Genomic DNA, 27761 nt, shown 5'->3' with positions numbered 1-27761 from the left:
TAATCACATGCTTCCTCCTTTTTACATTTCTGGAAACATAATCAAATCCGCTTTGCCTCTGAACCCAGAAACTGAGATCTAAACATTTTTGCAGCAGAATAGAATATATTTTCTTGGCCAGCCATGTGTGTGTGAGAGTGTGTGAGACACTGGTATAATCAAGGTATAATCAAGAGATATAGGTGTATACATACCACAAATGCATGCATATATGTATCTGCAGATGAGCATTCAGGCACACATACGTGTGCACTCACAAGGGCATGTTTGCATAATATATGTACATGTACATATATGTATAATGTTTACAGCCCCCCTCTTAGAATGTAAGCTCCTTGAGTATAAGGGCTATCTTCCTTTTGCTTTTCTATCTGCAGTGCTTAGCATAATGATTGCCACAACATAAGCACATAAAAAATGTTTTTTCCATTCATTTATCCCCAGCTTCTCCCAACAGACTTTCTAGTTCCTCTGTTTTTTGAGGTCATTACTCCTAGCCGGGGTCTTCTGAGATCCGTATAACTCAGGAACTAGAGAGGCTCTGTAGAGCTGGGGTTTGTCAGCAGATAGCACTGGAGTACCTTCTAAGGTTGGAGCAGCTGAGCTACGTCTCCGGAAACGTTCCTGGTGTTCCAAAGGCATGGTACAGTAGAAGGAGCATTGGCTCCAGAAGGACTGGAGTTCAAACCCCTTCTCTGTTGCTTACTGCTTGGGTGGTCTGTGCTGACTCTGCTTTAGGTTCCATTTTCTGTTCTGGAAACTAGACTACATAGCTTCTGAGCCCCCTCCCCACCCAATTTGAGATCTGTGAACCTATAATATTGAGATCGTCCAGGTAAATCAACATCTCCAACCACATAGTTGTTACTAGCTATCTTCTCTAGGGAGTAACTCCACTGGGGACATTTCCCCAATGTGTTTTTGCATTCACACATTGGGGTCCTCCCAGACCAGCTATTCTGGATTTAAGAGTAACTCTGAATGCCTACCTTTCAGATATGGCTACTGAGCTTCTACCAATGTGCACAGTGATTAATAAATTTTTTATCTTTTAATTTAATTATCTTTTATTTATTTATTTTGTAATAGCAGCTCTTTATTTTTCAAAATATATGCAAAGATAGTTTTCAGCTTTCCACCTTGTATTCCAACTTGACAGGTATGGAAATGTTTTGTATAACTTTACATGTGGTTTCACACTGTTGGTAGGGATAAGGGAGAGAAACTAGAACTCAAAAACTTTAAAAACAAATGTAAAAAAATTGTTTTCAATATAACTGGGGGGAAATTTTTAATAAATAAATAAAGCTGCCCCAAACAAAATATCTTATGTTCTACATTTTTCTCTCTCCCTCCCTTTCTCCTCCATCCCCTAGGCAGCAAGTAATCCAACACAGGTTAAACATGTGCAGCTCTTCTGTACATATTTCCACATATATCATGCTGCATCAAAAAAAAAAAAAAATCAGATCAAAAAGGGGGAAAAAATGAGAGGAAGAAAACAAAAAGCAAGCAAACAATAATTAAAAAAAGTGAAAATAGTATGTGATGATCCACATTCAGTTCTCATGGTTCTCTTTCTAGATGTAGATGGCTCTTTCCATTACAAATCTATTGGAATTGGCCTGAATCATCTCATTGTCAAAAAGAACCTTGTCCATCACAATTGGTTATCGCATATTCCTGCTGTCGCCATGGTCAATGTTCTCTTTGTTCTACTTCGTCACTTAGCATCAGCTCATGTCGGTTTCTCCAGGCCGTTCTGAAATCATCTTGCTGATCGTCTCTTATAGAAGAATACTCCAAAACATTCATGTACCATAACTCATTGAGCCTTTCCTCAGCTGATGGGGCATCCACTCAGTTTTCAGTTTCTTGCCCCTACAAAAAGAGCTACTACAAACATTTTTACACATGTGTGTCCCTTTCCCTTTTTTATGATCTCTTTGGGATATAGGCCCAGTAGAGACACTGTTGGGTCAAAGTTTTGACCTTTGTCAAAGGCAGTTTGATGGTCCTTTGGGAGTCTGATTGGTATAGCACTAAATAAATAGATTAGTTTGGGGAGTATTGTCATCTTTATTATATTCACTCGGCCTATCCACAAGCACTGAATGTCTTTCCAATTATTTAAATCTGACTTTTATTTTTGTGGCAAGTGTTTTGTAATTTTGCTCATATAATTCCTGACTTTTCTTTGGTAGATGGATTCTGATTTTGGGATTTTCTTACTCCACATTCTACTTTATATCCATTGTACCACTTATAGGAAGAAAGTATAAAAAATTTCCTCCAAAATTAAGGACAGACTATCCCACAAATATAGGCCTGTGGTAAGAGTAGATTCATGTAACAAAGGGGCAGCTCCTAGCTCCCTTCTTAGAAGTTCCTTCTTCCATTAGAAGCCCTGCAGAAGTTCCTCTTAGGAGTAGATCACTACTGGATTATGAGGGTCTAGGTCTTTTTGGAATCCAGAGCTGGCACATCTGTCAGCCATGAGAGAGTCATGCTACTTGAATCTGGCTTTCTTCACAGCTCCTGGTACTGGAAGTTTTTTCCCCTTCACAGATTCCCACGCAAAAATGTTTTAATAAATACTCTTCTGGATCTATCTATCCTGTTTATCTTGTTAGCTCCCAGATGGAGGATATTTTTACTGATCCTGTTTCCCTCCTTCTATCTGCTTGCATTGTTTGCTACTAGTCTCTCTACTGCATCTCTCTGATGCATTGCACTTAGAAATAATTATTAGGTTAATAAGCATTAAAGGCTTACTATGTGCTCTTTGTTGTAGTAAGTGCTAGGGATCCAGAAAAGGCAAAAGATAGTCCCTAGCTCAGGGTAACCATTACTATTTCTCTCTTTAATTGTTATACAGACTCAAAAAATGATAATTATCCCTTGGCTCATAACTTGCTTACCCCCAACATACTAACAACAGTAGTTAGTATGTTAGTAGTTGTCAGTGTGGTCCAGAGAATCATAACCCTTTCAGAGGGTCTACAAATTCAAAATTAGTTTTTATTTCTAATATAGTAAATATCTCTAAAGACAATCCACATAACCAAAAACTCTGCAGACCTGATCCTAATAATGTTTAATAGTATAATGATATTGAGATAAAGTTTGAGAACCACTGAGATAGATAACACATAAAAAGAAGCTGACTAGGGGTTGGAAACTTGATAATGTCCAGTGGAGATCAACTGAGTGGGAAATGATGAGACGCTATTCTTAAATGCAAGAGCTGGGAGGAGCTTCCGTTATCCACCCTCTCCCTTCTCCAACTTGAAGAAGGGGCAGGAAATGCTGAGAAAATGTAAATTTTCAGTGGTGATCTTCCAGGAATGATGAGATTCAAGAGAACATTGATGAAATCCAGAGGGATATATCTGGGTGGGAAATACTGAGGAAAATAATGAAGAAAGAAGCATTTTCCTTTGGTACAAATTTCCTGAATCATACAATCCATTTTTGCCCCTCTTCTTTATGTGTTCTGTTCAACTGAAATTTATAGTAAGAATGTCAGTGTGGATGGGAGTCATTTCCTCCAGTAGCCTGACCATTTATTAGAGGAACAACAGCACTCTCAGATATGTGACTTCTAACAAGTTTGCTTATGTGAGCATACTTCATTTGCTGGTTTGCAGCCCAATATGTAGCAGTTTGTATATTTAATTCAGTCATACATTAGTCAGGGGTTGTCTGTAGGTATTCAGTGTAATCATTACTCCTCCCCTCTGTAGTTGTTATACAAACTCAGAAAGCCTATGACAAACTTCATTTCTTTAGCCTGGGAAAAAGAACACTAAGAGAAAACCAATAATTCTATTAAAGTGTGTGAAAAATAGTGATACAAAAGATGTTGACCAGCTGTTGGCCTTCTTTGCTGAAGACTAAACAAGAAGAAATAAGTTTACACTGTAGCATGAAAGGTTTAGATTAGATATAAAGATTTTTAGATTTGACAGTATATTTCTCAGGTACATTATAAAGTATCATTCAGAGGTCTTTTCAAAACAGGGTAATTTGTTGCCTGTCTCTGAGAGGTTGGGAATAGCTTTTGCTGTAAATCAGGATATGGATTAAATAACCACATAAGGTTTTCTTCCATCTCTTATGGTTTTGTCCATCTTTTTTTCCAGACTGTAAATATTTATAGGTTATCAATCAACTTGAAAGTTGAGAAATGTCTTCATGTAAAAGCAAATATTGGAGAAATGGGATACCAAAGCATTCTGTTGTGTGCACCATAGAACATTTTCTTTTTTGTAAATAATGTTTTATTTTTTCCCCATTGCATATGAAAACAATTTTTAAAAATTTATTTATTTTTTATTAATTTTATAATTATAACTTTTTTTGACAATACATATGCATAGGAATTTTTTTTTTTAACAGCATTATTCCTTGTACTCCCTTATGTTCCGAATTTTTCCCCTCCTCCCCTCCACCCCCTCCCCTAGATGGCGGGCATTCCCATACATATTAAATATCTTATAGTATATCCTAGGTACAATATATATGTGCAGAACCAAATTTTGTTGTTGTTGTTGTTGTTGCAAAGGAAGAATTGTATTCAGAAGGTAAAAATAATCTGGGAAGAAAAACAAAAACAAAAAAAATGCTCACAGTTTACACTCATTTCCCAGTGTTCCTTTTCTGGGTGTAGCTGATTCTGTCCATCATTGATCAATTGGAATTGGATTAGCTCTTCTCTATGTTGAAGATACCCACTTCCATCAGAATACATCCTCATACAGTATCATTGTTGAAGTATATAATGATCCCCTAGTTCTGCTCGTTTCACTCAGCATCAGTTGATGTAAGTCTCTCCAAGCCTCTCTGTATTTCTCCTGTTGGTCATTTCTTACAGAACAATAATATTCCATAACATTCATATACCATAATTTACCCAACCATTCTCCAATTGGTGGGCATCCATTCATCTTCCAGCTTCTAGCCACTACGAAAAGAGCTGCCACAAACATTTTGGCACATACAGGTCCTTTTCCCTTCTTTAGTATTTCCTTGGGGTATAAGCCCAGTAGTAGTACGGCTGGGTCAAAGCTTTTGGGCATAATTCCAGATTGCTCTCCAGAATGGTTGGATTCTTTCACAACTCCACCAACAATGCATCAGTGTCCCAGTTATGAAAACAATTTTTAACATTTATTTAAAAAATTTTAAGTTCCAAATTTTCTCCCCTTTTCCTTTCCCTCTCTGTCCTGAGATGGTAAAATTTAATATGGGTTATGTACATGCAAGCATACAAAACATGAAAAATGACATTTTAAAATTTGCATTTACATTCTATTCGTTCTTTCTCAGAAGGTAATTATTTTTTTCCTTATGAGTCCTTTGGAACCATATTGAATCATTGTATTCCTGAGAATAGCTAAGTAAAAACTTACTTCACTTTGCATCAGTTTGTATAAGTCTTTCCAGGTTTTCTGAAGTCATCCTGCTTGCCTTTTTTATTAGCACAATAGTATTCCATTATAATCATATACCACAACTTGTTCAGCCACTTCCCAGTTGATAGGAGTCCTCTCAGTTTCCAACTTTTTGCTACCACAAAAAAACTACTATAAATCTTTTTGTCTTCCAGATTCTTTTCTCTTTTTTGACAGATTTCTTTGGGATACAGACCTAATAGTGGTATTCTGGGTCAAAGGGTATGCACAGTTTGATAGCCCTTTGAACATAGTTATAAATTACTCTCCAGAATAGTTTGATCAGTTTGGAACTTCACCAGCAGGATGATAATATTCCGTTTTTCCTCACATCTCTAACATTTCATTTTTCATTTTGGTCATATTAGCCAGTCCGATAGGTGTGAAATGGTTCCTCAAAGTTTTTTTAATTTGTATTTCTCTAATTAGTAGTGATTTATAGCATTTTTTTTATATGACTACGGATAGTTTTGATTTCTTTGCCTGAAAACTGCCTTTTCATATCCTTTGACCATTTGTCAATGGATTTTTATAAATTTGTCTCAGTTCTCTATATATTTTTGAAATAAAACCTTTATGAGAGATAATTGCTATAAAATCCCCACCTCAACCCCATTTTCTGCTTTAAAAAAATTTTAAATTGCATTGATTTTGTTTGTGCAAAAATTTTTTAATTTTACACAATTAAAATTATTCATTTTACATCTAATGATCTCTCTATATTGTTTGCTTCTAAATTCTTCACTTATTCATAGTTGTCATAGGTATCTCCTAATTTGCCTTTGGTACCTTTTATGTTTAAATTATCTACTCAATTTGACCTTATCTTGAAGTTAGTTGCTGGCTTATACCAAGTTTTTGCCCTACTGTTTTCCTATTTTCCCTTTTTTTTTTTTTTTAAGTAAAATAATGAGTTTTTGTCCCAAAAGCTTGGATCTTTGGGTTTACCAAATACTAAATTTCTATAGTCTTTACTACAATGTATTGTGTATCCAATCTATCCCATTCTATTTTTTTTTTAATTAAAGTTTTTTTATTTTCAAAACATGCATAGTCACCACTCTATTTCTTAGTAAGTACTTTATTATTACAGCTTTGTAGTAATAGTAGTTCTGCTAGGCCCTTTTCCTTCCCATTTTTATTTCATGTATTCCTTTGATATATTTGACCTTTGGTTCTTTCAGATGAATTTTGTTATTGTTATTATTTTTTTTTAGCTCTATAAAGCAGTCCTTAAGTAGTTTAATTTATAGGGTATTGACTAAATAAGTTGATTTAGATTTTATCATTTTTATTACATTGGTTTGATCTACCAATGAGTGATTAATATTTCTTAGCATAATGCCAAATTGTTTTTCAGAATGATTAAATTAATTCACAAGTTCACCAACAATGCGCTAGTGTATCTGTATTTTCACAATCTTTCCAACATTATTTCTATCTTTTCTCTCTCTCATTCTCTTGCTCTTGCCTTCCCTCCTTTTCTCCCTCCCGTCACTTTTTATGATATGATGTTGAATATTCATGTCACTACCCATTTTGAGTTTATCATGGCCTGTTATGTAAGATGTCTGTCTAAACCCAGTTTCTGTCAAAATATTTAGTATTTTTTCCAGGAGTTCTTGTTAAATAGGGAGGTTTTCCCAAGCAAATTATGTCCTCAAGTTTGTTTTATACTAGGTTATAGTTCATTTTTTCCTGATTCTTCTTATTTAATCTGTTCTGCTGATAGACATTTCTAATTTTTTAACTAATACTAAATCATTCTGATTATTGTTTCAGAGTGTATTCTGAAGTTAGGTCTTTTATGTAAGTATATGACATATGTGTCACTTGTGTAGGTAATATGTATGTCCTTATGAGTCATCTAAATTCTGTGACTTAAATTGAGATATTAATACAAATCCTGGGAAGAAAAGTCCAAATTTCTGATAGATATTAATCTTTGGGATTCTGGAACTAGGAACCATAATTTTCACAAATTCCCCAAATCATATGTTCTGTTTTTCATAACATTTCATATATGTGATTTTAAATAATAATGAATTACCATAATAATAAGTGATGAATCATATAATTTTTCTATAATAGGATTATATTAATCAATGTGTGCTTTATTGTTATTTTAGGTCAATGTATTATGAAAGGATTATATATTTTAATAATATGTGAAAAATATGTCTATCTCATAGGCATTTGATAATAGAAAACATTAAAACAAAGCAATATTGTCACAAAATAAATAACAAATAAAAATCATTATAAAATGGAAAGATACTATAAGAAATATTTAGTATTTCAAAGTTGTCATTGTTAAAATGAAATATCAGATTTAATAGTATTTCAAAGAAGTATAGACTATAGTGACGATTCAAACACTGGAAAAACCCAAAGATCCAAGCTTTTGGGACTCATTCTTTTACTAAAAAAAAAAAAAAAAAAAAAAAAAAAAAAAAAAAAAAGGGAAAATAGGAAAACAGTAGGGCAGAAACTTGGTATAGGCCAGCAACTTACTTCAAGATAAGGTCAAACTGAGTAGATGATTTAAACATAATTGGGTAATATTTGATCAGTGTAACATTCAGTAAGATCAATGGCAGTACATCGAATCACATCCAAAATGGCTAATCTAAGGACTTACATTAATTCTAAAACTTATTATATTCTTTAAATTTATAACCATAGGATTTGTATAAGGCATGCAGTGCATGCTAAGTTACTAATATTTCTTAATTGCATAAAAGACATAGGCAGCAGACAGGGACACAGACTCACATTTATAGCATGACCACAGTTACAAGCAAGACTGCCAGGTTATATTGTGACTGTGTCTTTCTTATTTGATCCTATCCTGGTGCCTGGAAATGTCAATCATAAGCTTTGACTTTGCATCTCAGAGTTTTTCTGATTTTGACTTGAAACAGTGAATTCTTTTGAACCAGTAATATTTTTGTAGTGATTTTTGCAGGAGAATCAAAATATCCTTTCCCAATATTTTATTTGGTTTTTCTCAGAAAAAAGCCATAAATTAAAAACAAAAACAAAAACTATAAATCCTCACAGAAATGCTAGGAAGGAATTCCCACATGGGAATACTATCTAGGAAACTTATCTACTATTCTCCAAGGGAAACTTTGATTACTGCCTGGAGGGAAACAGGAAATTGGGGCAAATGGGCTAGCCCCTCTGCCCTTTCCAAGAGAGGGAGATATTGGGCTAGTACTGTATCTATCTTATCTCCCTAAATATTGCTAGTCTAAGGGTAATGATTTTATTGTTAGATTCAAGCTAACCTCTATCCCTTAAGTGGGAAAGAGTGCCTCAAGATTATATCTGAAGGCCTTCTCTATTCCTACCAAATATTAGTTACACAAAAAATATTATAAATAGTGAATAAACTCACATGTTCATGTTGATAGTAAATAGAAATCAGAAAAGTTATACACATTATAATATACCAGACAATACATACAATGAGCACATCCACTATGAGTAATACAGTTTAGCCTAATTAAAAAAAAAAAAAAAAAAAGTCCCCACTTTCACCCAGAGTAAAATTCCCTGAAGTCTCTAGATAGGCAAGCCAGAAGGAAGGACATATCAAGGTACCAGCTCCTTTAAAAATTTTCTGCTTCTTACAGTCCTTTCTTTTTCAAGGGTTTCTCTTTAAGAGAACCTACGATCACCTATTTCTTTCGTTGAAGCTAGAAACAACAAGAAGGTCTTTGCTCTCCCAGGATCTCACCAACTCTGCCTTTCACATAGGCATCCAGTGTCAAATAATCAGTCTTTGTGTCAACTTGAACCCTGGGTTACATAACTGCTTGGCTTGCAGTTTTGATCTGACTGTGTTTATAAGACTTTATTGCAGTTGTAACATTTTGTTCTAATAGAGTTAGTAAAAATAGGATCCTAGGGATATTTATGAATCTACACTCTACAGGCACATGATGGAAATGTCTGAGGTAGAGGGAGCCGTTGAAAGCTAGGTTGTATATTTTTTATTCTCTCAAAATATGATGACTTGAAGAATGGTTGGTGACATTTTAGATAAATCTGACTGGGCAAGACCATTATCTAACCAGCAGAAATAGAAATAGAAATAGAAATGCTCAAGAATTTATGGCTGCTAGGATATTTATTCCCCTAGCACTTCAATTTACTTCATATTCCTTTTTATTATTCCTGGGTGTGGCTGTGAACTGGAGTATCTACAATAAGGGAAGGTCCTAAGATTATGTGTCAGTGTGCAGGGTAGGAGAGGGATGAGAGAATATAATAAAATGTATTGGAACAGTAAAGTGGGTGGTTGGAATTCTCTTGATTGGGAAAACACATCCTGAGGTGATTCAAAGAGAAATTGTCAATAGTCTGCAAAACTTCTTTTGAACAACTTATTTAAACCTATAAAAGAAAAAACAATGATTTAACTTTACCAGTGAATTAAAATTTGACCAGATAATTAGCAAATGAGTCACCAAATATTGTTAATGGAATGTGACATTGTGAGTTGTGATAGGAGACAAGAAATGCCAGTCAACTAGTCTTTGATCTCAGTGACTTCCATCCAAAAACTTCTGGTGGTTAACTTGCTCACAGTGATGACGTATGTTTATCGTGTTTTTAGTGCATGGTATTTGAACAGCAAGTAGGTATTTTAAAAGACAACAGTCTGAAATCATGATAAATCAGCAGAAAGTTAGGTTAAGAGCCACTAGACCTATTTTCTTAGTCAGCAAGCTTGTCTTAAGCACCTACAATATACCAGACATTAGGCTAACTGCTGGAGACACAAAGGCAGGCGAAACAATTGTTGTTCATTTTTGTCTGACCCTTCGTGATCCCACAGACAATAGCATGTCAGCCCTTTTTATCCTTTACTATCTCTCCAAGTCTGTCTGAGCTTATATTCATTGTTTCCATGAAATTATTCATCCATCTCATCCTCTCTTGTCCCCTTCTTTTACCTTTAATCTTTTCCAATGAATCCTGATCTTCTCATTATGTAGACAAAGTATTTTAAGCTTTAGCTTCATTATTTGTCATTCCAGTGAGTAGTCTGAATTAATTCCTTTAAGGGTTGACTACTTTGACCTCCTTACTGTCCAAAAGACTCTCAAAAGTCTTCTTCAGTACCACAGTTCAATAGCATCTATTCTGTGGTGTTCAGCTCTCCTTGTAGTTCAGCTCTCATGGTCATCTATGACTACTTTGATAACAGCTTTGATAACAAGGCTGTTTGTCAGCAAGGTGCTATCTCTGTATGCTTTTCAGAATGCTGTACACATTTGCCACAGCTTTTCTGCCAAGGAGCAAATGTCTTTTAATTTCATGGCTGCAGCTGCTGGTTGCAGTGATCTTTGAGCTTAGCTTGTAGCATCTTAAGCATAACCTTGTTAGTATGTGAAATTAGTGCAATTGTTTGATAATTTGAACATTCTTTAGCATTGCCCTTCTTTAGATTTTGGTCTTAAACTGGTCTTTTCCAACCTCATGGCTATTGTTATTTTCCAAATTTGCTGACATATGAACTGTGGTACTTTAACAGCATCATCTTGTAGGATTTTAAATAGCTTAGATGGCATTGTCACATTCACTACTCTTATTGTTAGCAGTATTTCCTAAAGTTCTCTTGACTTCCCATGATGTCTAGCTCTAGATCACTAACCACATCATTGTGGTTATCGGTGACATTCAGATCTTATGTAGTTCCTCTGCATATTCTTGACACCTCTACTTAAGCTCTTTTACTTCTATTCATTCCCTACTGTTTTTGTATTTTATCATTCTATTTTTGCATGAGAAGTTGCCTTGATAGTTTAATTTTCTTGAAGGAAAAAATATCTTGTCTTTCTCATTCTATTATCTTTCTATTTCTTTGTACTGCTCATTTTAAAGAAAACCTTTTTTTATTTCTCCTTACTATTCTCTAGAATTCTACCTTCAGTTGAGGATATCTTTCCCTTTCCCTTTCCTTCTTACCTCAACTATTTGCAAAGCCTTATTAGACATCCATTTTGCTTTCTTGTTCTTTTTGAGGGGGATGTTTTTTGTTGCTGCTTCCTGTACAATATTATGAACTTCTGTCCATAATTCTTCAGACACTCTTTCTACCAGATTTAATGTCTTAAATCTATTCATCACTTCTCTTTCATATTCATAAGGCATATTCTTTAGGTCATACCTATATGGGGTAATGGTTTTCCCCACTTTTTGCAAACTAAATTTGAATTTTGCAATAAGAAGCTCATGATCTAAGCCATAGTCAGCTCCAGGTCTTTTTTTTTTTTTTTTTTTTTTAATTGACTATAAAGAGTTTCTTCACCTTTGATTGCAAAGTATACAATCAATCAGATTTTAATATTGACCATTTAATGGTGTCTATATGTAGATTCATAAATTTTTGGGTTGTTGAAGAAGAGCGTTTGCTAAGACCAGCAAGTTATCTTGATAAAATTATATTAGCTTTTGTCCTGCTACATTGTATACTCCAAAGCCAAACTTGCTTGTTTATTCTAATTAACTTTTGATTTCCTATTTTAGCATTCTAATCCCCTATGATGAATGTAACATCATTTTTGGGTGTTATTTCTAGAAGACATTGTTGGTTTTCATAGAATTGAGCAGTTTGGGGCTCTCCATAATAGTTAGAGCATAGATATTATAACTGTGATGTTGAATGATTTGCTTTAGATTCAAACAGATATCATCCTGTTATTTTTGAGTTTATACTCCAGTCCTGCCCTTTTTCACACTATGACCACTTTATTGGCTGCTCAGATTTCTTCTAAGGGAACCCATGGTAGTATATGTAATGATCACTTGAATTAAATTCACTAATTCTTGTCCATTTAAATTCACTGACACCCAAGATGTCTGTTTAATCTTTCAATCTCTTTTTAACACACCCAGCTTACCTTAATTCATAAATCTTAAATTCTAGGTTTCTATGCAATACTGATCTTTGTAGCATTGGATTTTCCTTTTGGCTCCAGCTACATCCACAGCTGAGTTTCCTTCTGGCTTTAGCCCGGCTGCTTCATTAGTATTGGATCTATTTGTAGTTGTCCTCTGCTCTTGCCTCCTACATGTTGGATCTTCCAACCTGAGGCGTTCATTTCTGATGTCATATCTTATCATTTTAATACTACTCATGAACTTTTCTTGGCACAGATACTGGAGTGGTTTGCCACTTCCTTCTCCAGTGGGTCACCTATGATCTCCACTCTGACCTGTCTGAGTAAACTTGCTCAGCAGAGCTCATAATTTCATTGAGCTATGCAAGTCCCTCTGCCGTGAAAATGCAGTGATAAAGAAGGGGGCAAAAACAGTGCCTTCCCTCAAAGAATTTGCATTTTAAGGGGAAGAAAATATGTTCTAATCCCAGTGTATTAATTACTTTATGTATGATCCTTGGGACATGACTTCTATTCTCAGTATCTGCTAAATGTGGTATTTGATCCAGGAAGTTTCAAAAAGTCTTTTGAACCCTAAATTCTACAAAATTTTAATAATTTTTAATAATAAAAGCATGAACTTCACAGGAGAAGCAACCAGGCTACCTATGTGTGAGTCAATTAAAAATAAAAGGGCTATGTAGAACTTATGTTTTTTCTAGAATCTTTCACTAATGACAGAAAAATTCTAAACTCCATGTGATCTTTGACATATAGCAAATCAACATGGTATATTTATATTTAGCTTTAATTGTAGCTAGATACCTTAAGTATAGGTATCTTTTAGGGTGAGTAAATACTATCTTTTCCCCTAATTTCAAAACTAATAGATTTGATAAATTGGTGAGCCAATTAATTAGTTTTATAAAACCTAAGCTGCTGCTTCTTCCCCCTCCCCCCCCCCCCCGGCTGGGGATAAGTGACTTGCCCAGGGTCACACAACTAGGAAGTGTTAAGTGTCTGAGACCAGATTTGAACTCAGGTCCTCCAGAATTCAGGCTGGTGCTCTATCCACTGCGCCCCCTAGCTGCCCCCTAAAACCTAAGCTTCTTAATTTTTATGGCATGTTCATGTTGGAATAGGCCATAAAAGAGTATATCCGGTGATCTATTGTGATGTTTCAGATTAGTTCTGTGAGATCCAATATAGAGCCAAACCAAAATCAAGTCAAATCAAGTTAATAAGCATTTATTTATCATACCAGGGACTGTGCTAGGCATTAGGAATACAAATACAAGAAAAAGAAAGACAGTCCCTGTCCTCAACAAGCTTACATTCTAATGGGGAAAGACATCACATAAAGAGGGAACCAAAAAACAGAGAGGTAGGAGTATGGGGACGTGAAGCCTATGGAGAATGAATGGATGTTTTGGAAAGAGCTCACCCCGGAAGAAGAGATGGCATAATCAGAGCCAGGGGGCAGCTGACTAAGCTTTGTGACTAAGTTTGTAGAATGAGAAATGAAATAGTTGTAGAGGACAGACCCAGAGCTGGAAAAGTAATGAAAAAGAATTGTGAATTGCTTTTTGGAATTAAAGTCCTATTAGGCATTAAGTCTTTGTTGCCACAATTATAATCACAATTTCTAATGTTTCCTGTGTAAGACAACCTCTGGTTTTATGGACTATGTTAGCCTATGGATATCGGTCACAAACGTAGAAAGTTGCCTAGGAGTGCTGTAGTACATAGAGCGCCAGCCTGGAGTCAGGAAGACCCATCTTTCTGAGTCCCAATCTGTCTTCAGACACTTAGTAGCTGTGTGGCTCTAGGAAAGTCCCTTAACTCTCTTTGCCTCAGTTTCCTCATCTCTAAAATGAGCTGGAAAAGGAAATAGCAAAACACTCCAGTATCTTTGCAAAACAAAACAAAACAGCTCCCAATGGAATCATGAAGAGTTGAACAAGACTGGAAAATGACTGAACAACAACAAAAGTAGAATATTCTCTATAGAAATTGGCCATCCTAATTATTAGAAGATGTTTATTTTCTAATGTGTATGTGTATAGACAGAGGTAAGAAGCTGCAGCTATAAATATGTCTGTGTTTATATAAAAGCCATTTAAAATTACTTATATTACTGCTGAAATTCAAGTTCTGCTTAGTTAACCATTTAAATCATTTTAATGTTATCCTGAATATCTGAATAATATTAAAATTTAGGGAAAGATTGGAAACTTCTGTATTTTTAACAATAGACTTGGTACCATTTACAACCAGTAATTACTAACATTTCAAGGTCATAGATGATACTTCTTCAAATGAGAAGTATCTATCTAAGAAGAACTATGGTTCATATGAAGTATTACTTTTCTCATTTTACAGTGTGGCAACTCAGGCCAAGAGGGGTTGTCCAGAATCACCCAGCTGGCAAAATGGGACAGAAATCACCTCTGGTGGAGCCGGGCATTCAGCTTGGAGTTCTAGATGCGCCATTTTGTGAGGGAAAGTTAAAATGAGTTTTGTCATATAAACAAAGGGAGATAATACTTATATCGATCTCATAAGTTTATTGTGAAGAAAATTTTTTTTAACCTTAACACATTATATATACATGTCAACTGTCATTATTTCTGACTAATAACAATAGAGCCTCCTGATTAATGTTCAGATTAAGAGTAGGTACCTTTAAAATTGTCAAGCATTTAGAGATTAGCTATGAAATACAAGTGACAGATTGACAGATAATGTTTAATGATATATTAATATCCAATATTATCCTGAAAAACTATTTAATCTACTACTTATTGTTATGCAAAGCACAAGAAGAAAAATCTGCTCCTTCAGCTGTACTTACCAAATCCTTAAAGTATAAATGCTTTACATGAATGTTATAGGAGATTTTCATGTACATGAGATTCTTTTTTTTTTTTTTTTTTTTTTTTTTTTTGCTAAGGCAGTTAGGGTTAGGTGAATTTCCCAGGGTCATATAGCTGGAAAGTGTTAAGTGTCTGAGACCAGATTTGAACTCAGGTTCTTCTGAATTCAGGGTTGGTGCTCTATCCACTGTACCACATGTTAAATGTTGAATGAAAGCCATCTATTTTAGGGCATCAACTGTTAACATATGCAGTAAGAAAATTTTGGGGGACATAGGATTCACAATTATCATGGTCTTTTTATTACTGAAGAGGATTTTCTGGGATGTTAGCAAGATCATCATGAATACAAAAAAAAAAAAGTGACATACTTTTTAGCCTCAATCTTTTACAATATATAATACAATGATTATTTATTGGCCTTTTGTGCCAGGCATTATGCTAAATACTTGTGATATAAAAAAGAAAAAAATGTTCCATATTTCAATGCCAAGAATAAATAGTTTAATCATAATATGAAACATTTTATGTTTCCAATACGTGCACCTCAAAATAGCTGGTATTTTATAGTTAGTAGGAAAAATAAACCTGGATTCTAAAACTGTCTGTATCTGAAGTGATTCATCTCCAAACTCTTATTTTCCTTGTTCGCTGACATACCCATCATAGATAATGTTAGGTTTAGTTTTGTTTTATAAATGATCACTTCTTGGATATTTTTTGGATATCTTGGAGAAAAGCTGATGAGATAGATATTCTTTCTACTTTTAATCTCATTTTTTAAGCCACTGAATGAATCAGATTAGGTAGATGAAGAGAGGAAGGATGTATTTGGTAAAAGAAATAGATGAATGAAGAGGAATGATTTGTAAAAGGGTAAGAATTGGGGTTTAGTGAATATATTACTGTTTCCTTATTTAAAGATTTACCTCTTAATTCTTTGTGTCTCTAATCCAAGTTTATTTAATTAATCTTTGAAGCAGTTTGTGGATTTTAATGGAAAATGCTATCGATAAAACTTCAATGCTAGGTAAATGTGTAAACTAGAGGCTCATAGGTTTCTCAAACACAGCATGGCCAAAACAGAGCTCATTATCTTTTCCCTCAACCTCTACCCTTTTCTGAACTTCCCCATTTCTGTCTAGGACACCAAAATCCTCATAGGAGTTCATAGCCTCCATATTATCTTTACTTTCTGACACTAATTCAATCAGCCTATCCAAGTAGTAATCAGATGTTGCTATTTCTGATGTCCACATCTCTTAGATCTGTCCCCATTTTTCTACTCAAATAACCCCTCAAACAGGCTGTTATCACTCCTAGACTATTACAACAAACTGCAGTTGTTCTTCCAACTTCAAATCTTGCCCCACTGTAAATTGTTTTTTCCAAAGCATGTGTCTTACTATGTATGTTATTCTCCTATTCAATAAATTTTAATGTTTCCTTATTGCCTGTAAGATGAAATATAAACCTTTCTGCTTGACTTTGAAAACCCTTCACAACCTAATCCCAAAGTGCCTTTTTGTCCATAATGCATCCTTCACTCTCTAGTCCAGGCAGATTGACCTTCTTGCTGCTCAATCACACTCTCATATTTTTGCCTTTGCATTAGTTGTCCACTAAATCAGGAATGCACTCCTTCTGCATCTCTGCTTTTTAGTGCCTTTGTTTCTTTAACAACGAGAGGCTCAAATGCTACTTTTTCATAAATCTTTCCTTATCTACTCAGTTCCTAGAGCCCTGTCTAGTCCTTCCCAGTTACTTTGCATTTATTTTGTATATGTTTACACATATGTGTATATGTGAATATTTAAGTATTTACATATATTCATTTATGTATATATTGTCTTTAATAGAAGGTGTGTTTCTTGAAGATTAAAGACTGATTCTTTTTGTCTTTTTCTTTTTTTTTTTTGTTGAAACTATTGGGGTTAAATGACTTGCCCAGGGTCACACAGCTGGGACATGTTAAGTGTCTGAGGCAAGATTTGAACTCAGGTCCTCCTGACTTCAGGGCTGGTGTTCTATTCACTGCGCCACCTAGCTGCCCCTTTTTTGTCTTTTTCTATCCAGTATTCAGCACACTGTCTGGAGCATAGTAAATGCTTACTAAATACTTGCTAATTGATTAACTGTTTAGATTAGGAGCTACCTGAAGTTATAATTAAAGTAGTTTTTAAAAGATTAAAGTTCAGTGTTAGTTTTCCCTGTAGAATACTAGCTTTTAACTTGAATGTAATCTTGAAAGTTATTATATTATATAATATTATTATTATATTTTTACAAACTACATTCAGATAGGTCATTTAAAACATTAAGTAGAACATCTTTGAGCAAACAAGATGACAGGAAATGTTCCTGGGGACTTGGAAAGGGAAAAGCCACTGAAAAGGAACAGAAGTCATCTTTGTTCTTTTATGCCCCGTTTTAAAAAAGTGAATCCAAATGTGTATATTTGGCATCCAGTCACCATTCTCCCAGGGATAAACACTGTATTCATTCACAAATTAGATATGGGTACTTTGCTGAGATTGAGAAGTACAGAGGAAATGAGCTGAGATAAGCCTAATATGATCTTAAACTTATTGCCTTTTATGAAAGGTCAATTGTGAGAGATTTGTTGAAATATCACCCTTCCATCATCATGCTACTGATGTGACAGTCAACAGGATTTGATGCTATTTTACAATAGAGTAATTATTTTTTCATTTATTAATGAGGTAGTCTGTTAAAGAAGTTTTGTTAAATAATACTTATTTTGTTGAGTCCAATTATCTTGCTAATTACTTTGGGTTCTTAGACATAATATTTTCTAACATTGGGCAGTCTAACTGTTTTTGTTAAAATACCCAGTTCTAAATTGTTTGCCTCAATTTTAAGTAATTATTAAATTTATTGTATGACCTTTTAATAGTGTTATTAAACAGTCATTGATTATCTTTGGCGTTTCAATAGCAATAGCAATAGCATTATGTACCCTAAAGTAATTTAGACTTTTAAAATTTTTAAATTATTAAATAATTTCATTCACCTTATTCACCTTCATCTCCTATAATATGGTCTTATTTTCTTCTTTTTCTTCCTACCACCTTTCTTTCCTTCTTTCTTCCCTCCTTCCTATCCTCCCTCTGTCTCTCCTTTCCTTCTTTCTGTTTCTTTCTTTTCCCCTTTCTATCTCTCTCTTCTTTTCTTCCTTTTTTTCTTCCCCCTCCCTATGTATTTGATGATTTTTTGGGGGGAGGGGTTTTCATTAGTTTTTCAGTGATAAACATTAGTTCAAAAGAGTGAGTCAAGCAACCTCTAACTTGATGAGCAAACCTTAGTGTTCAGACTTTTAAAAAAAAAAAGGAAGTTTATGCTTTTTTATCCTTTTTATTACATACTGGAAATTTAATCTGTGTTCTTTGTGATTTTTATTGCAGTGACACAGCAGCAAGAGCCCTCTGGGAGTCTTTACTGAGCAGCAAGCACAAAGAAGCTCTGATGGAAGTTAGGAGACACCTGGTGGAAGCAGCGAGCAGGGAGAGCCTGCCCATCAAAATGAGCATGGGTGAGTCAGGGAGGCAGCCCAAGGGCTGGCCCCTGGTTAAGGTCATCGTCCATTAGTGAGCCTGGGAGAAACTGGCCTTTTGTGGCTGAGGTGACCGTAAGCTAAGCCCTGGCTTTGTTTCCTCCTTGGCTAAAATAAAATCTTGGAAAAAGCTTTGAAGAATTTGCAAAGTGCTCTAGTGGTGTTAGGAAGAAACGTGTGTGTGTGTGAGTGTGTAGGTGTGAGATACATATATATGTGTGTGTTCTTCCTAACACCATTTCAGCATTTTGCTATCTATACATTCACACACACACTCACATTCTCACACATACACATTCTCACATACACACACTATCATCAGTTCCTAGGAACCCCTCTTGCCTTTCTAGCACGATGCATGGGACTTGTAGGAGAGGATTTCCCAAGGGCAGCCTGCTTGCTTTCTGAACTTGATGGGCAAACAGACAATGTTACAAATGTCACTGTCAAAAGTTGGCTTCGACTTTCTCCCCTTTGTTTTCATTCTTTCTTCTTTTTATAGTACACAAAAAGCTCTTGTTTTATGGATTTTGAGGTATAGAACTACTGTGCCTCTCTCATCTGCCATTTTGTCCTCCAGAGTTGTTATCACTTCCTCTACAGTACATTGCCTGTCTCTTACTATTCATTCTGGCCCAGTGAACTTGGACTTTAAAATTAGAAGAACTAAACTCTGGTAAATTATAAGTTTAAATGGATTTTTTTTTTTTTTTTGGTCTATATGTTGAAAAATTAGAAATTCCCAGTCACTTTTCTTTAAAAAAAAAAAAATAAAAAAAAAATATATATATATTAATTGTTTTTGTTTTTATGTAATAATTTAATGGAAACATAACCACTTAAGATAAATATGAGAACAGCTTTTTGTTTAAAAATATATTTAGCAGCTAGATAATTAAAAATTGATTACTTTAAAATTGACTTCTTTTGTCAACTCTGTGTTTATTTCCATGGCATTTTCTTTGAGTTTCTACCTTCAATTACATATATTACATATATTTATCTGTTATATCTCCTTTACCAAATTGTAGGGATATTGTCCTCATTTTGAAAATCCTGTAGCACTAGCTAGTATTTTATAAATAATGGACTATTTATTTATATATATGAATATCTAACTAATAAATTATATTGTATCACAGTGTAATTAGTAAATGTAAATGTGAATAAGTGAATTATGAATTGATCTAAGATTTTCTGACTCCATAAAAGTCGTTGTATTTGTCAATGAATGTGAATGAATTTCATGTTTTCTGTTTGAAGATTACTAGGATATCACAACAAAATAAGTCATTCTCTTTTTTAGAAAAAAGTATATAGGACCCTTATTCATGAATCTGTTCAGCATTCTTCTATGCTATAGACATTATCCTCTACTTGTATCCAGAGATATAAATTCTTGGCTACAAATATGTTGCTATTTATTCATAGAAATAGATAAAAGAACAGAGATCATCAGGAGCTCTCAGCATTTCCTATAAAAATGTAACTCCTGTAAAGCATTTGCTAAAATAGAAAGGTCAAAAGAACCAATCTTATATTAATAATCTCTTGATGATGTTACATTGCTGTAAATGATGGCATAATACAATATTCAAGGAGTCAAAATTATATGTCAAATAAAGAGCAAAGAAGAGACAAATAGTAGGCATAAATAGGTTCATTGCCAATAATAAAATGCATGTACAAAGCAGTGTAAAAGATAAAGTTAATTTTAAAATGTCATTTCCCTTATGGCCAGAGGAGGACTTGGACCTGTTATATAGTAAGAAGGAGACAGACTATGTATGACATTGGTCGCTGCACAAGAGATCAAAAGGAAGACCAACAGTATGGTGGGGAATGTCTTGTGAAGGATTGTTAAGATGATATGGCTAAGAGCATTGTGAGTTGAGAAGGGTTAGATGAATTGTGATTGGCGATTACTAGATGTGTATGCACATCGATGAGATCACAGACACAATGGGCTATTTAGTTATTTGTAGATCATTTGATAGTATTGGAACTCAAATAAGGCTAGAGGAAAAAAATAGAAGTGTCTTCTACATATATTCCAGTTAACCAGGTCTTGCTCTCTGGATGTGGAAGGGGTCTGAAGGAAGAAATAATAATCTAAATTCTACTTATATTATTTTTCTCTTCAATCAAGGGCTGTAGTTACCCATCAGACATAGAATTCAGATACATCTCCATTCTCTGACCAATGATTTTATTAGCCAGAATCCTGACATTGTACCCAAGCTTTGGGTGGCCAACCATCTGGTATAAGGCTTTTCTTACAGCACTTAATTTAGCTGTGCTGTGTTATTTGTTTGGTGTTTATTTTGCCTAGTAGACATTGGGAAAGTGTCAGCTTTCATGAAAAAGTCATGAGACACCATGAGAAGAACTTCCAATCACAGGCGTCATCCCAGGGGGATGTTCTGGATCCTACCATAGGAGTGGGGTGGATCGTCATTATCCAAGGGGGATTCCCATCCCCAGGAATGGGGTGGGTAGTCATTTTCTTCATATGCTAAAAGATAAAATTTAAAGGATTGTTTTTTTCTCTGTTAGAAGACGTTTCTAATGTCATGGAAGAAGTATGAAAATATAACAATTTACAGCTTGTATGCAAACTACATCTTTGGAGCATATGTATTTCATTACATGACAGCTCTGATGCTCATGATGGGAGAGTTTACAGATGTTATGGGCAAAATAATAAAAAAGATATTGTAATCCTCATGTCAGTATTTTATCTTTTTTTTTTTTTTTCTCTCTGCCCTCGTCCTCCTCCTGAATGATATTTGTTTTCTTGGTGGTTGTGTTTTTTTAATGCATGTTTATGTGGAACAGAAAGGACTGGGAATTTGAGCTCCAGGTTCATTGTAGTGAATGTAAAGACAAAGAACACTCAATCTAGAATAACATTTCAACCTGTAACCTCTATTGTAGATAGGACGATTTATTTATACTGCTATTGAATTTGCAAAGAAAGTTACAAAGAATGATTTAAAATTATTTTTGTAGTTTTAGTTACTTCTATAAAGCTTATCTATGACTTTGCATCTTCATCCTAGTTAGCATCACCTCACCCCATCCATTTAAATATTGGTAAATATTTTGAGAGAATTTTTAAATTTAGTATTTTATTACGCAAGTTGTGGCCATATTAGAAGATGTGTCATCATTTTGTCCCATAACTCATTTTCCTCTTTTTATGTCTATTAGTAGTTAGAATAAGACTTTGGAAATCTTAACTAGTGATGTAAAACAGACTCATGTAGTGGTAATACTTGGGTTTTTGTAAAGCATTGTTGGAACAAAGGTACAGATGTATTTGACTAACCCCTTTGGTGCTTTTTGTAATGGGATTCATTGACAATTGCCTTCTCCTTTCCCTCTTTTTTTTTTTTTTTTTTTTTTTTTTGCTAGTCTTAAGTTTTGGGATGAAGCAAATGTTTTATGTTGCTTTTTTTCTCATAGACAAAACTCCCAAACATTCAAATGCAAATTCCTTTTGAGGCTGTATTTTTAAATTTTGTCTGGATCTGATTAAACTTAGAATATAGAGTACTTTTGAAAAATTAAAGAAGGAATGTGTTATAGGTGAATGTGTTGATCAGTTCGTAGTCCTCTAAAAGATAATAATTTTCTTCTTGTTTACCTTTCAGTTTAACTTGTCAGATATGGATAAACTTCTCTAATCATTAATACCTTGCTGTCTAAATCTTGCATTTTTGTTAACCTTTCCTGTAAGTACTAAGTTTCTGTGACTTTTGACATGTATGTATATGTATATATATAATAATATAATGTGCATATATATTTCATATATTTTCATTGTATATGTAGCCTTTAAGAGGAGTATAATTTTCTTATTCAAATGTTTTAAGTCAGCATTGCAACTAACTCTAATGCTGAGGTTGGTCCTGACTACTCATTGAATATCTTGCTGGAACTCTAATTCTTTAATTATTTTCTAACCATTCTATGACGCTTTAAAAACAAACAAACAAACAAACAAATACCTTTATAAAGTCTTATTGTTCTTTCTTTGACCACTCTTTACCTCATTCTAATAATTTGCAGATCAGTGGGAGAGTAGCTTGCATTCAGTCATTTTAACAAATAGAATTCCATTTTCTCTCTTCATTGGAGCATCCTTGGGATTCAGAAGAAAGAGATTGTACCTAATGACATTGACTGAGTAGCAACACTTCTTTTGGATGAAAGGATATGTTAGAATCAGGCTCAGAAAGCCTGAGTTAAGATCTCAATAACATCCATATTCATGTGAGCAAGTCAGTTAATCTTGTTCAAGTTGAGTTTAATTTATGAAATCAGATGGTTAGGTTGATTGATTTTCAGAGTCTTTCAGCTTTAAATCTATGATTGCCTTCGTTTTGAGCTCTTATTCTAAATTACCCTTTGTTACGCCATAGAAGATTCAACTGAGATGAGTCTAATTGGTTTGGAAAATATCTTGTGTATTAAGCATTGGCTCATCAGTTTATCTGGTTAGCACCATTCTTGCTGACATCTTCCAGTTTGTTTCCTTGCTCAGTGGAACTCTCATGAAACCATTTCATAACTAAGCAATGTACTTCATGTGCAGTTCTCAAAGTATGGGTTCCTTCTTCTGCCTGATCCATTTTTAATAAATCATTACAGATGTTACTGGCAAGCTGCTCTTTATTTTGAGGCTGCTACAATGGAGTCTGCCCCACCCCATTCTATAGATGTGTGTTTCTATTTAATAATGCCAAAAAAGCAAAGATACTTCTATTCAAATTTGCAATCTTCATGCTCATGGGATGTGTAAATGAATGGAGCCAACATCGTGTCTGGATTCATTTTTGTCAGTATTATAAAAAGCAGTAAAGTATGATGAAATTCATTTTTAACAAATTGAAATCAGCAAACTATTTGCCTATCATTACTGACTCCCAACAATAGCAGTAACGGTAACAAAAAGGCTTTATTTATTTTTAAGCTTGCTGTCTTGCTACAAATTTTCATTTTTGAAACTGTGTTGTTTAGTCACGTCCAACTCTTCATGACCTCTTTGGGGTTTTCTTCACAAAGGTACTGGAGCGGTTTGCCGTTTGCTTCTCCAGCTCATTTTACAGATGAGGAAACTGAGGCAAACAGAGTTGACTTGCTCAGGGTCACATAGCAAATAAATGGCTGAGGTCATCTTTGCATTGAAGTTTGCCTGGCTCCAAGCTTGGTACTCTATCCACTGTGTCTCCCAATTGCCTCAGTAAAATAGTGACTCTCATGAAAACTTATTATAAAAGAGGAATTGTTTTCAAAGAATCTTGCAAAGCCAGTCTTGACAGTTTGACAGTTTTTAAACCACTAGGTAAATCTTCCTAATGATTTTTTAAAGGAGGAAGAAAAAAAGCATGAATGGAAGTTTTATCTGTTCTTCAATACTCAAAGCTTGGGGTTCTGTTAGTTGATGTAGACTGAATGTTAGACGCCCTTGACCAAGGGCTATATGTCCAATGACACATTGTAATTTTGTCACTTAGTTGATTTGGAAAACAGTCTTTTCATTGTGTTTTATATTCAGGATCTGCATCCTGACTTAAAACAAAAACAAAACCAGTAGCCTATAACCGTATGAGTTATTTGTTCATAAATCCATGGAAAAGGGGAAATATGTGTTGCTTTCATGCCCCCTTTCTACATAAGTGTTTTTATGTGGACTTCTGTATTTGCTTTTTTTTTTTTTTTGGATGCTACAAGCAAGAGAATATTGTAATAATAGTGAACAATTGCCAGATTTGCTAATGAGGATACTATTTAGATTTATGTTATGAAAGATAAACATTTGTTTCATTAATTAATATCATATGTCTTACATGTCTATATTTGAAAGGGCTGACTAAGTCTGGATCCCAATAGTGAAATGAATTTTGAGAGGCTGCTTGGGATAGTGGAAAGCATTCAGCCAGTAAGCATTATTAACCATCGATTACGTGCCGGGCACAAAGAAAGATAGATGGTTCTGATGCCAGTAGAATCAAATAGCATATGCCTATATAAAGCAAATAGCAGAATACTTGGGATTATGGAGGGAGTGAGCTTAGGGAAATTTTTTGAAAACCTTCTTGAAGGAGGTGGCAGATGAGCTGTGCTTTTAAGAAAGCCTGATATTTTAGGAGATGAAAATGAAGAGGGACTCCCTTTCAGATGAAAGAGACACTGCAAAGAAATGAAGATGGGAGATGGAATGCCCTGGAAACAGGAAAAAGACCAGTTTGGCCGAACATAGAATGTATAAAGGGAAGTAATGTACAGTCACTCTGAAAAGATGGGTTTGAACCAGACTGTGAAGAATTTTAAACACTAAACTGGGGAATATATGTTTTTTCTAGAGGAGGTAAGGAGCCAGTGAAGCTTTTTGATTAAAGAAGTGACATGTAGGGATACTGTTTTGGCAGCTGTACTCAGGATAGAATAGAGAGAAGAGAAATTTTAGGCAGGGAGACCAATTAGAAGGCTATTATAGTAGTCAAAGTTAAAAGTGATGGAATAGTCATGTGAATGAAGAAGAAATGGTGGGTGTAAAGATGTGGAGAGACAGAGCCGGAGAAGACTTTTGAGAGACCATGGACAGTGAGGAGATTAAATCACTTCAATGCTTAAATTAATTGAGATTATTCACTGGAAACTTAAATACTTTGGCAATAGGATGACAAGAAAAGGACTCATTGGGAAGACCATGATGTTGGGAAAGATTTAAGGTAAAAGGAAAAGGGGATGGCAGAGGATGAGATGGATAGATAGTCTTTGAGAAATGGTGGAGGGTAGAAGCATCTGATGTCCTAATATCCTTAGAATTAAAAAGAAGTGGACAAGACAACAACAAAAAATGAGGGGAATGAGAGAGGGTGTGGAATAGAGGATGATTCCTAGGTTGTGAATTTGGGTAACTGGTAGAATAGTGCTAAGAAAGATAGAAATTGGGAAATCAGAAATGGGATAGTTTTTAGGGGAAGCATGTTGAGGCTCATATGTCTGTTGTCCACACACTTGAAGAGTTGCTTGTTAATTGAAGCTCTAGAGGGAGAGAATAGGTCTTGTAGTCATCTTTCTAGGGACCAAGCATGGTTGTGATATGAAAAGCATCAAAGCATTACCAGTTTCTTTAAAATTTATTTACTTTTTACTTACTTATGGACTAAAGCTATTATTATACTCATTTGCAATAATATAGAAACTCCCTACACTAATAAAGATCAGAAAAATTGCTTAGATTTTTAAAAGATTTGCCTGACTACACTGAGAAGTTCAATGACCTGCTTTTGGCCACATAATTAATATGTATTGTGGGCAGGTCTTGAACTTAGACTATCTTAACTCCAAGGCTATCTCCTTTTTAGTTATGCCATATCGACTTTCAAGGAATAATCAATTTTGCCTGTATATGTGTGTAAGATTACCTTCCTTGATTACCTTCCTCAGGTGTGAGTTGACTGGCTTCTTTAATTTAGATTAAGACAAAAAGATCATGGATTTAGAGTTGAAAGGTCATCTAATCCAACACCTCCATCTTACAGATGAGAACATGGAATCTCAAAGATGTGAAATGATTTGAGATTTTATAGAGAATGTAACTTCTGGGCAGTTGCATCTTAAAAAATGTAGTTTGGCAGATGGAGAGAAGGGGAAGCTATCTCAGGCCTCTGGAATGTTACGGGCAGATGGTTTTAGATGGAGTTGGAGGCAAGGAAGGAATAAACAGTATATAGAGTTTTCTGTACAGTGTCCAGTACATTGTAGGATCCTTCAATAAATATTAAGCAGATGATTGTTGCTCCAAATGTGATATGTCATCAGTGCTGATACACTTCTGGTGATTCCTCATTTCTTGTTCCCCCTTTCCAATGAAATCTTGCAGCATTCCAGACCTGTTAACTACTTACTGCCAAAGAAGAAGTGTACTTAGAATTCCAGAATCAAACTTCTGACTTTGAATTCGAAAAACTAGGCTTCAATACAAGTTCTGACACTTCCTAGTTGCTTGAGCAAGGACAAATCACTTCATTTCTCTGGGTCTCAGTTTCCTCATATGCAAAATGGGGGAAATAATAATTGCATTACCACAGTTTTGCTTTTAAGGAAAGCTCTTTATGAACCCTAAAGTACAACTGTAAATGTGAAATCTTGTTCCAAAATGAAACTTCTTTCATTATCAAAATGTCTTTTGATCTCATAGGAAGAGTTCTTTCAAAGAAATGTTGATGCTTTTATAATAATTTTATAATTATATTAGAATTACATCCTACCATGCCTTCCCCCTCAAATCCCTAACCCTTTTTTCTAGCAAAGAAGAGTGAAGCAAAACTGACTAATATAATAGACATCCATGCCCAAGTCTGTCACTCTGGGCTTCTATAATCATCTGGCCTCTAGATTAAATGTGAGTCCTTATATCTATTTCAAGGCCAGTGTCCATGTTGTCTTTTTTTTTTTTTTTTTAATGTTATTGTTGTCATTTGTATAGTGTTCTTCTGGTTCTCCTTACTTTATCCTGTATCAGTTCTTTGAATGTCTTATGTAGGAATGATACTCTGACCAAAGATTGCCCCTTCTGTTGTGTGTTTGATCTGCCTATCCCATTGCTGCACTATGGAGAAAGTCTCTATACATTGACCGTGAAATGTTATTTACGTGAATATTGGAAGTATTAATTTACTGCAAAGTCACTCAACATTTTGACTGATCACTAAGGAAGAGTACATTGAGAAAACTTTTTTTTTTTTTTTCTCACCGATAGGACGAGTTACTCCTGGGCAACTTACTTCTTATATCCAGCTTTTCAAGAAAAACTTCAAAGCCTTGGAAAATCACTGTGGTCTCCTGCAGCTTGGGCTGGCTGCAGTCCAGACGTTGAAACATCCTCTCTCTGCCAAGTGGGACAACTTTCTGGCTTTTGAGAGACTCCTTCTCCAGGTAAAAT

The 27761-nt window shown here is 34.7% G+C and overlaps 1 protein-coding gene across 2 annotated transcripts in view; it reads left to right on the top strand.

The window, feature by feature from the left end:
* Positions 1-27761, top strand: part of SCFD2 (sec1 family domain containing 2) — a 389381-nt gene that overhangs the window by 49067 nt on the left and 312553 nt on the right. For both annotated transcript variants that reach the window (XR_012483637.1, XM_074276401.1), the window contains exons 3-4: positions 18654-18781; positions 27579-27754. Coding sequence is in view for 1 of the 2 variants with exons in the window: in XM_074276401.1 (XP_074132502.1) it covers positions 18654-18781; positions 27579-27754 (304 nt within the window). In the remaining variant the exon portion in view is untranslated. The remainder of the gene's footprint in view (positions 1-18653; positions 18782-27578; positions 27755-27761) is intronic.

The sequence above is a fragment of the Sminthopsis crassicaudata genome, chromosome 6, assembly GCF_048593235.1.
Source record: "Sminthopsis crassicaudata isolate SCR6 chromosome 6, ASM4859323v1, whole genome shotgun sequence".
NCBI lineage: Eukaryota > Metazoa > Chordata > Mammalia > Dasyuromorphia > Dasyuridae > Sminthopsis > Sminthopsis crassicaudata.
Note: the sequence above shows the minus strand (reverse complement) of the source record. Positions and strands in the feature narration are given on the sequence as shown.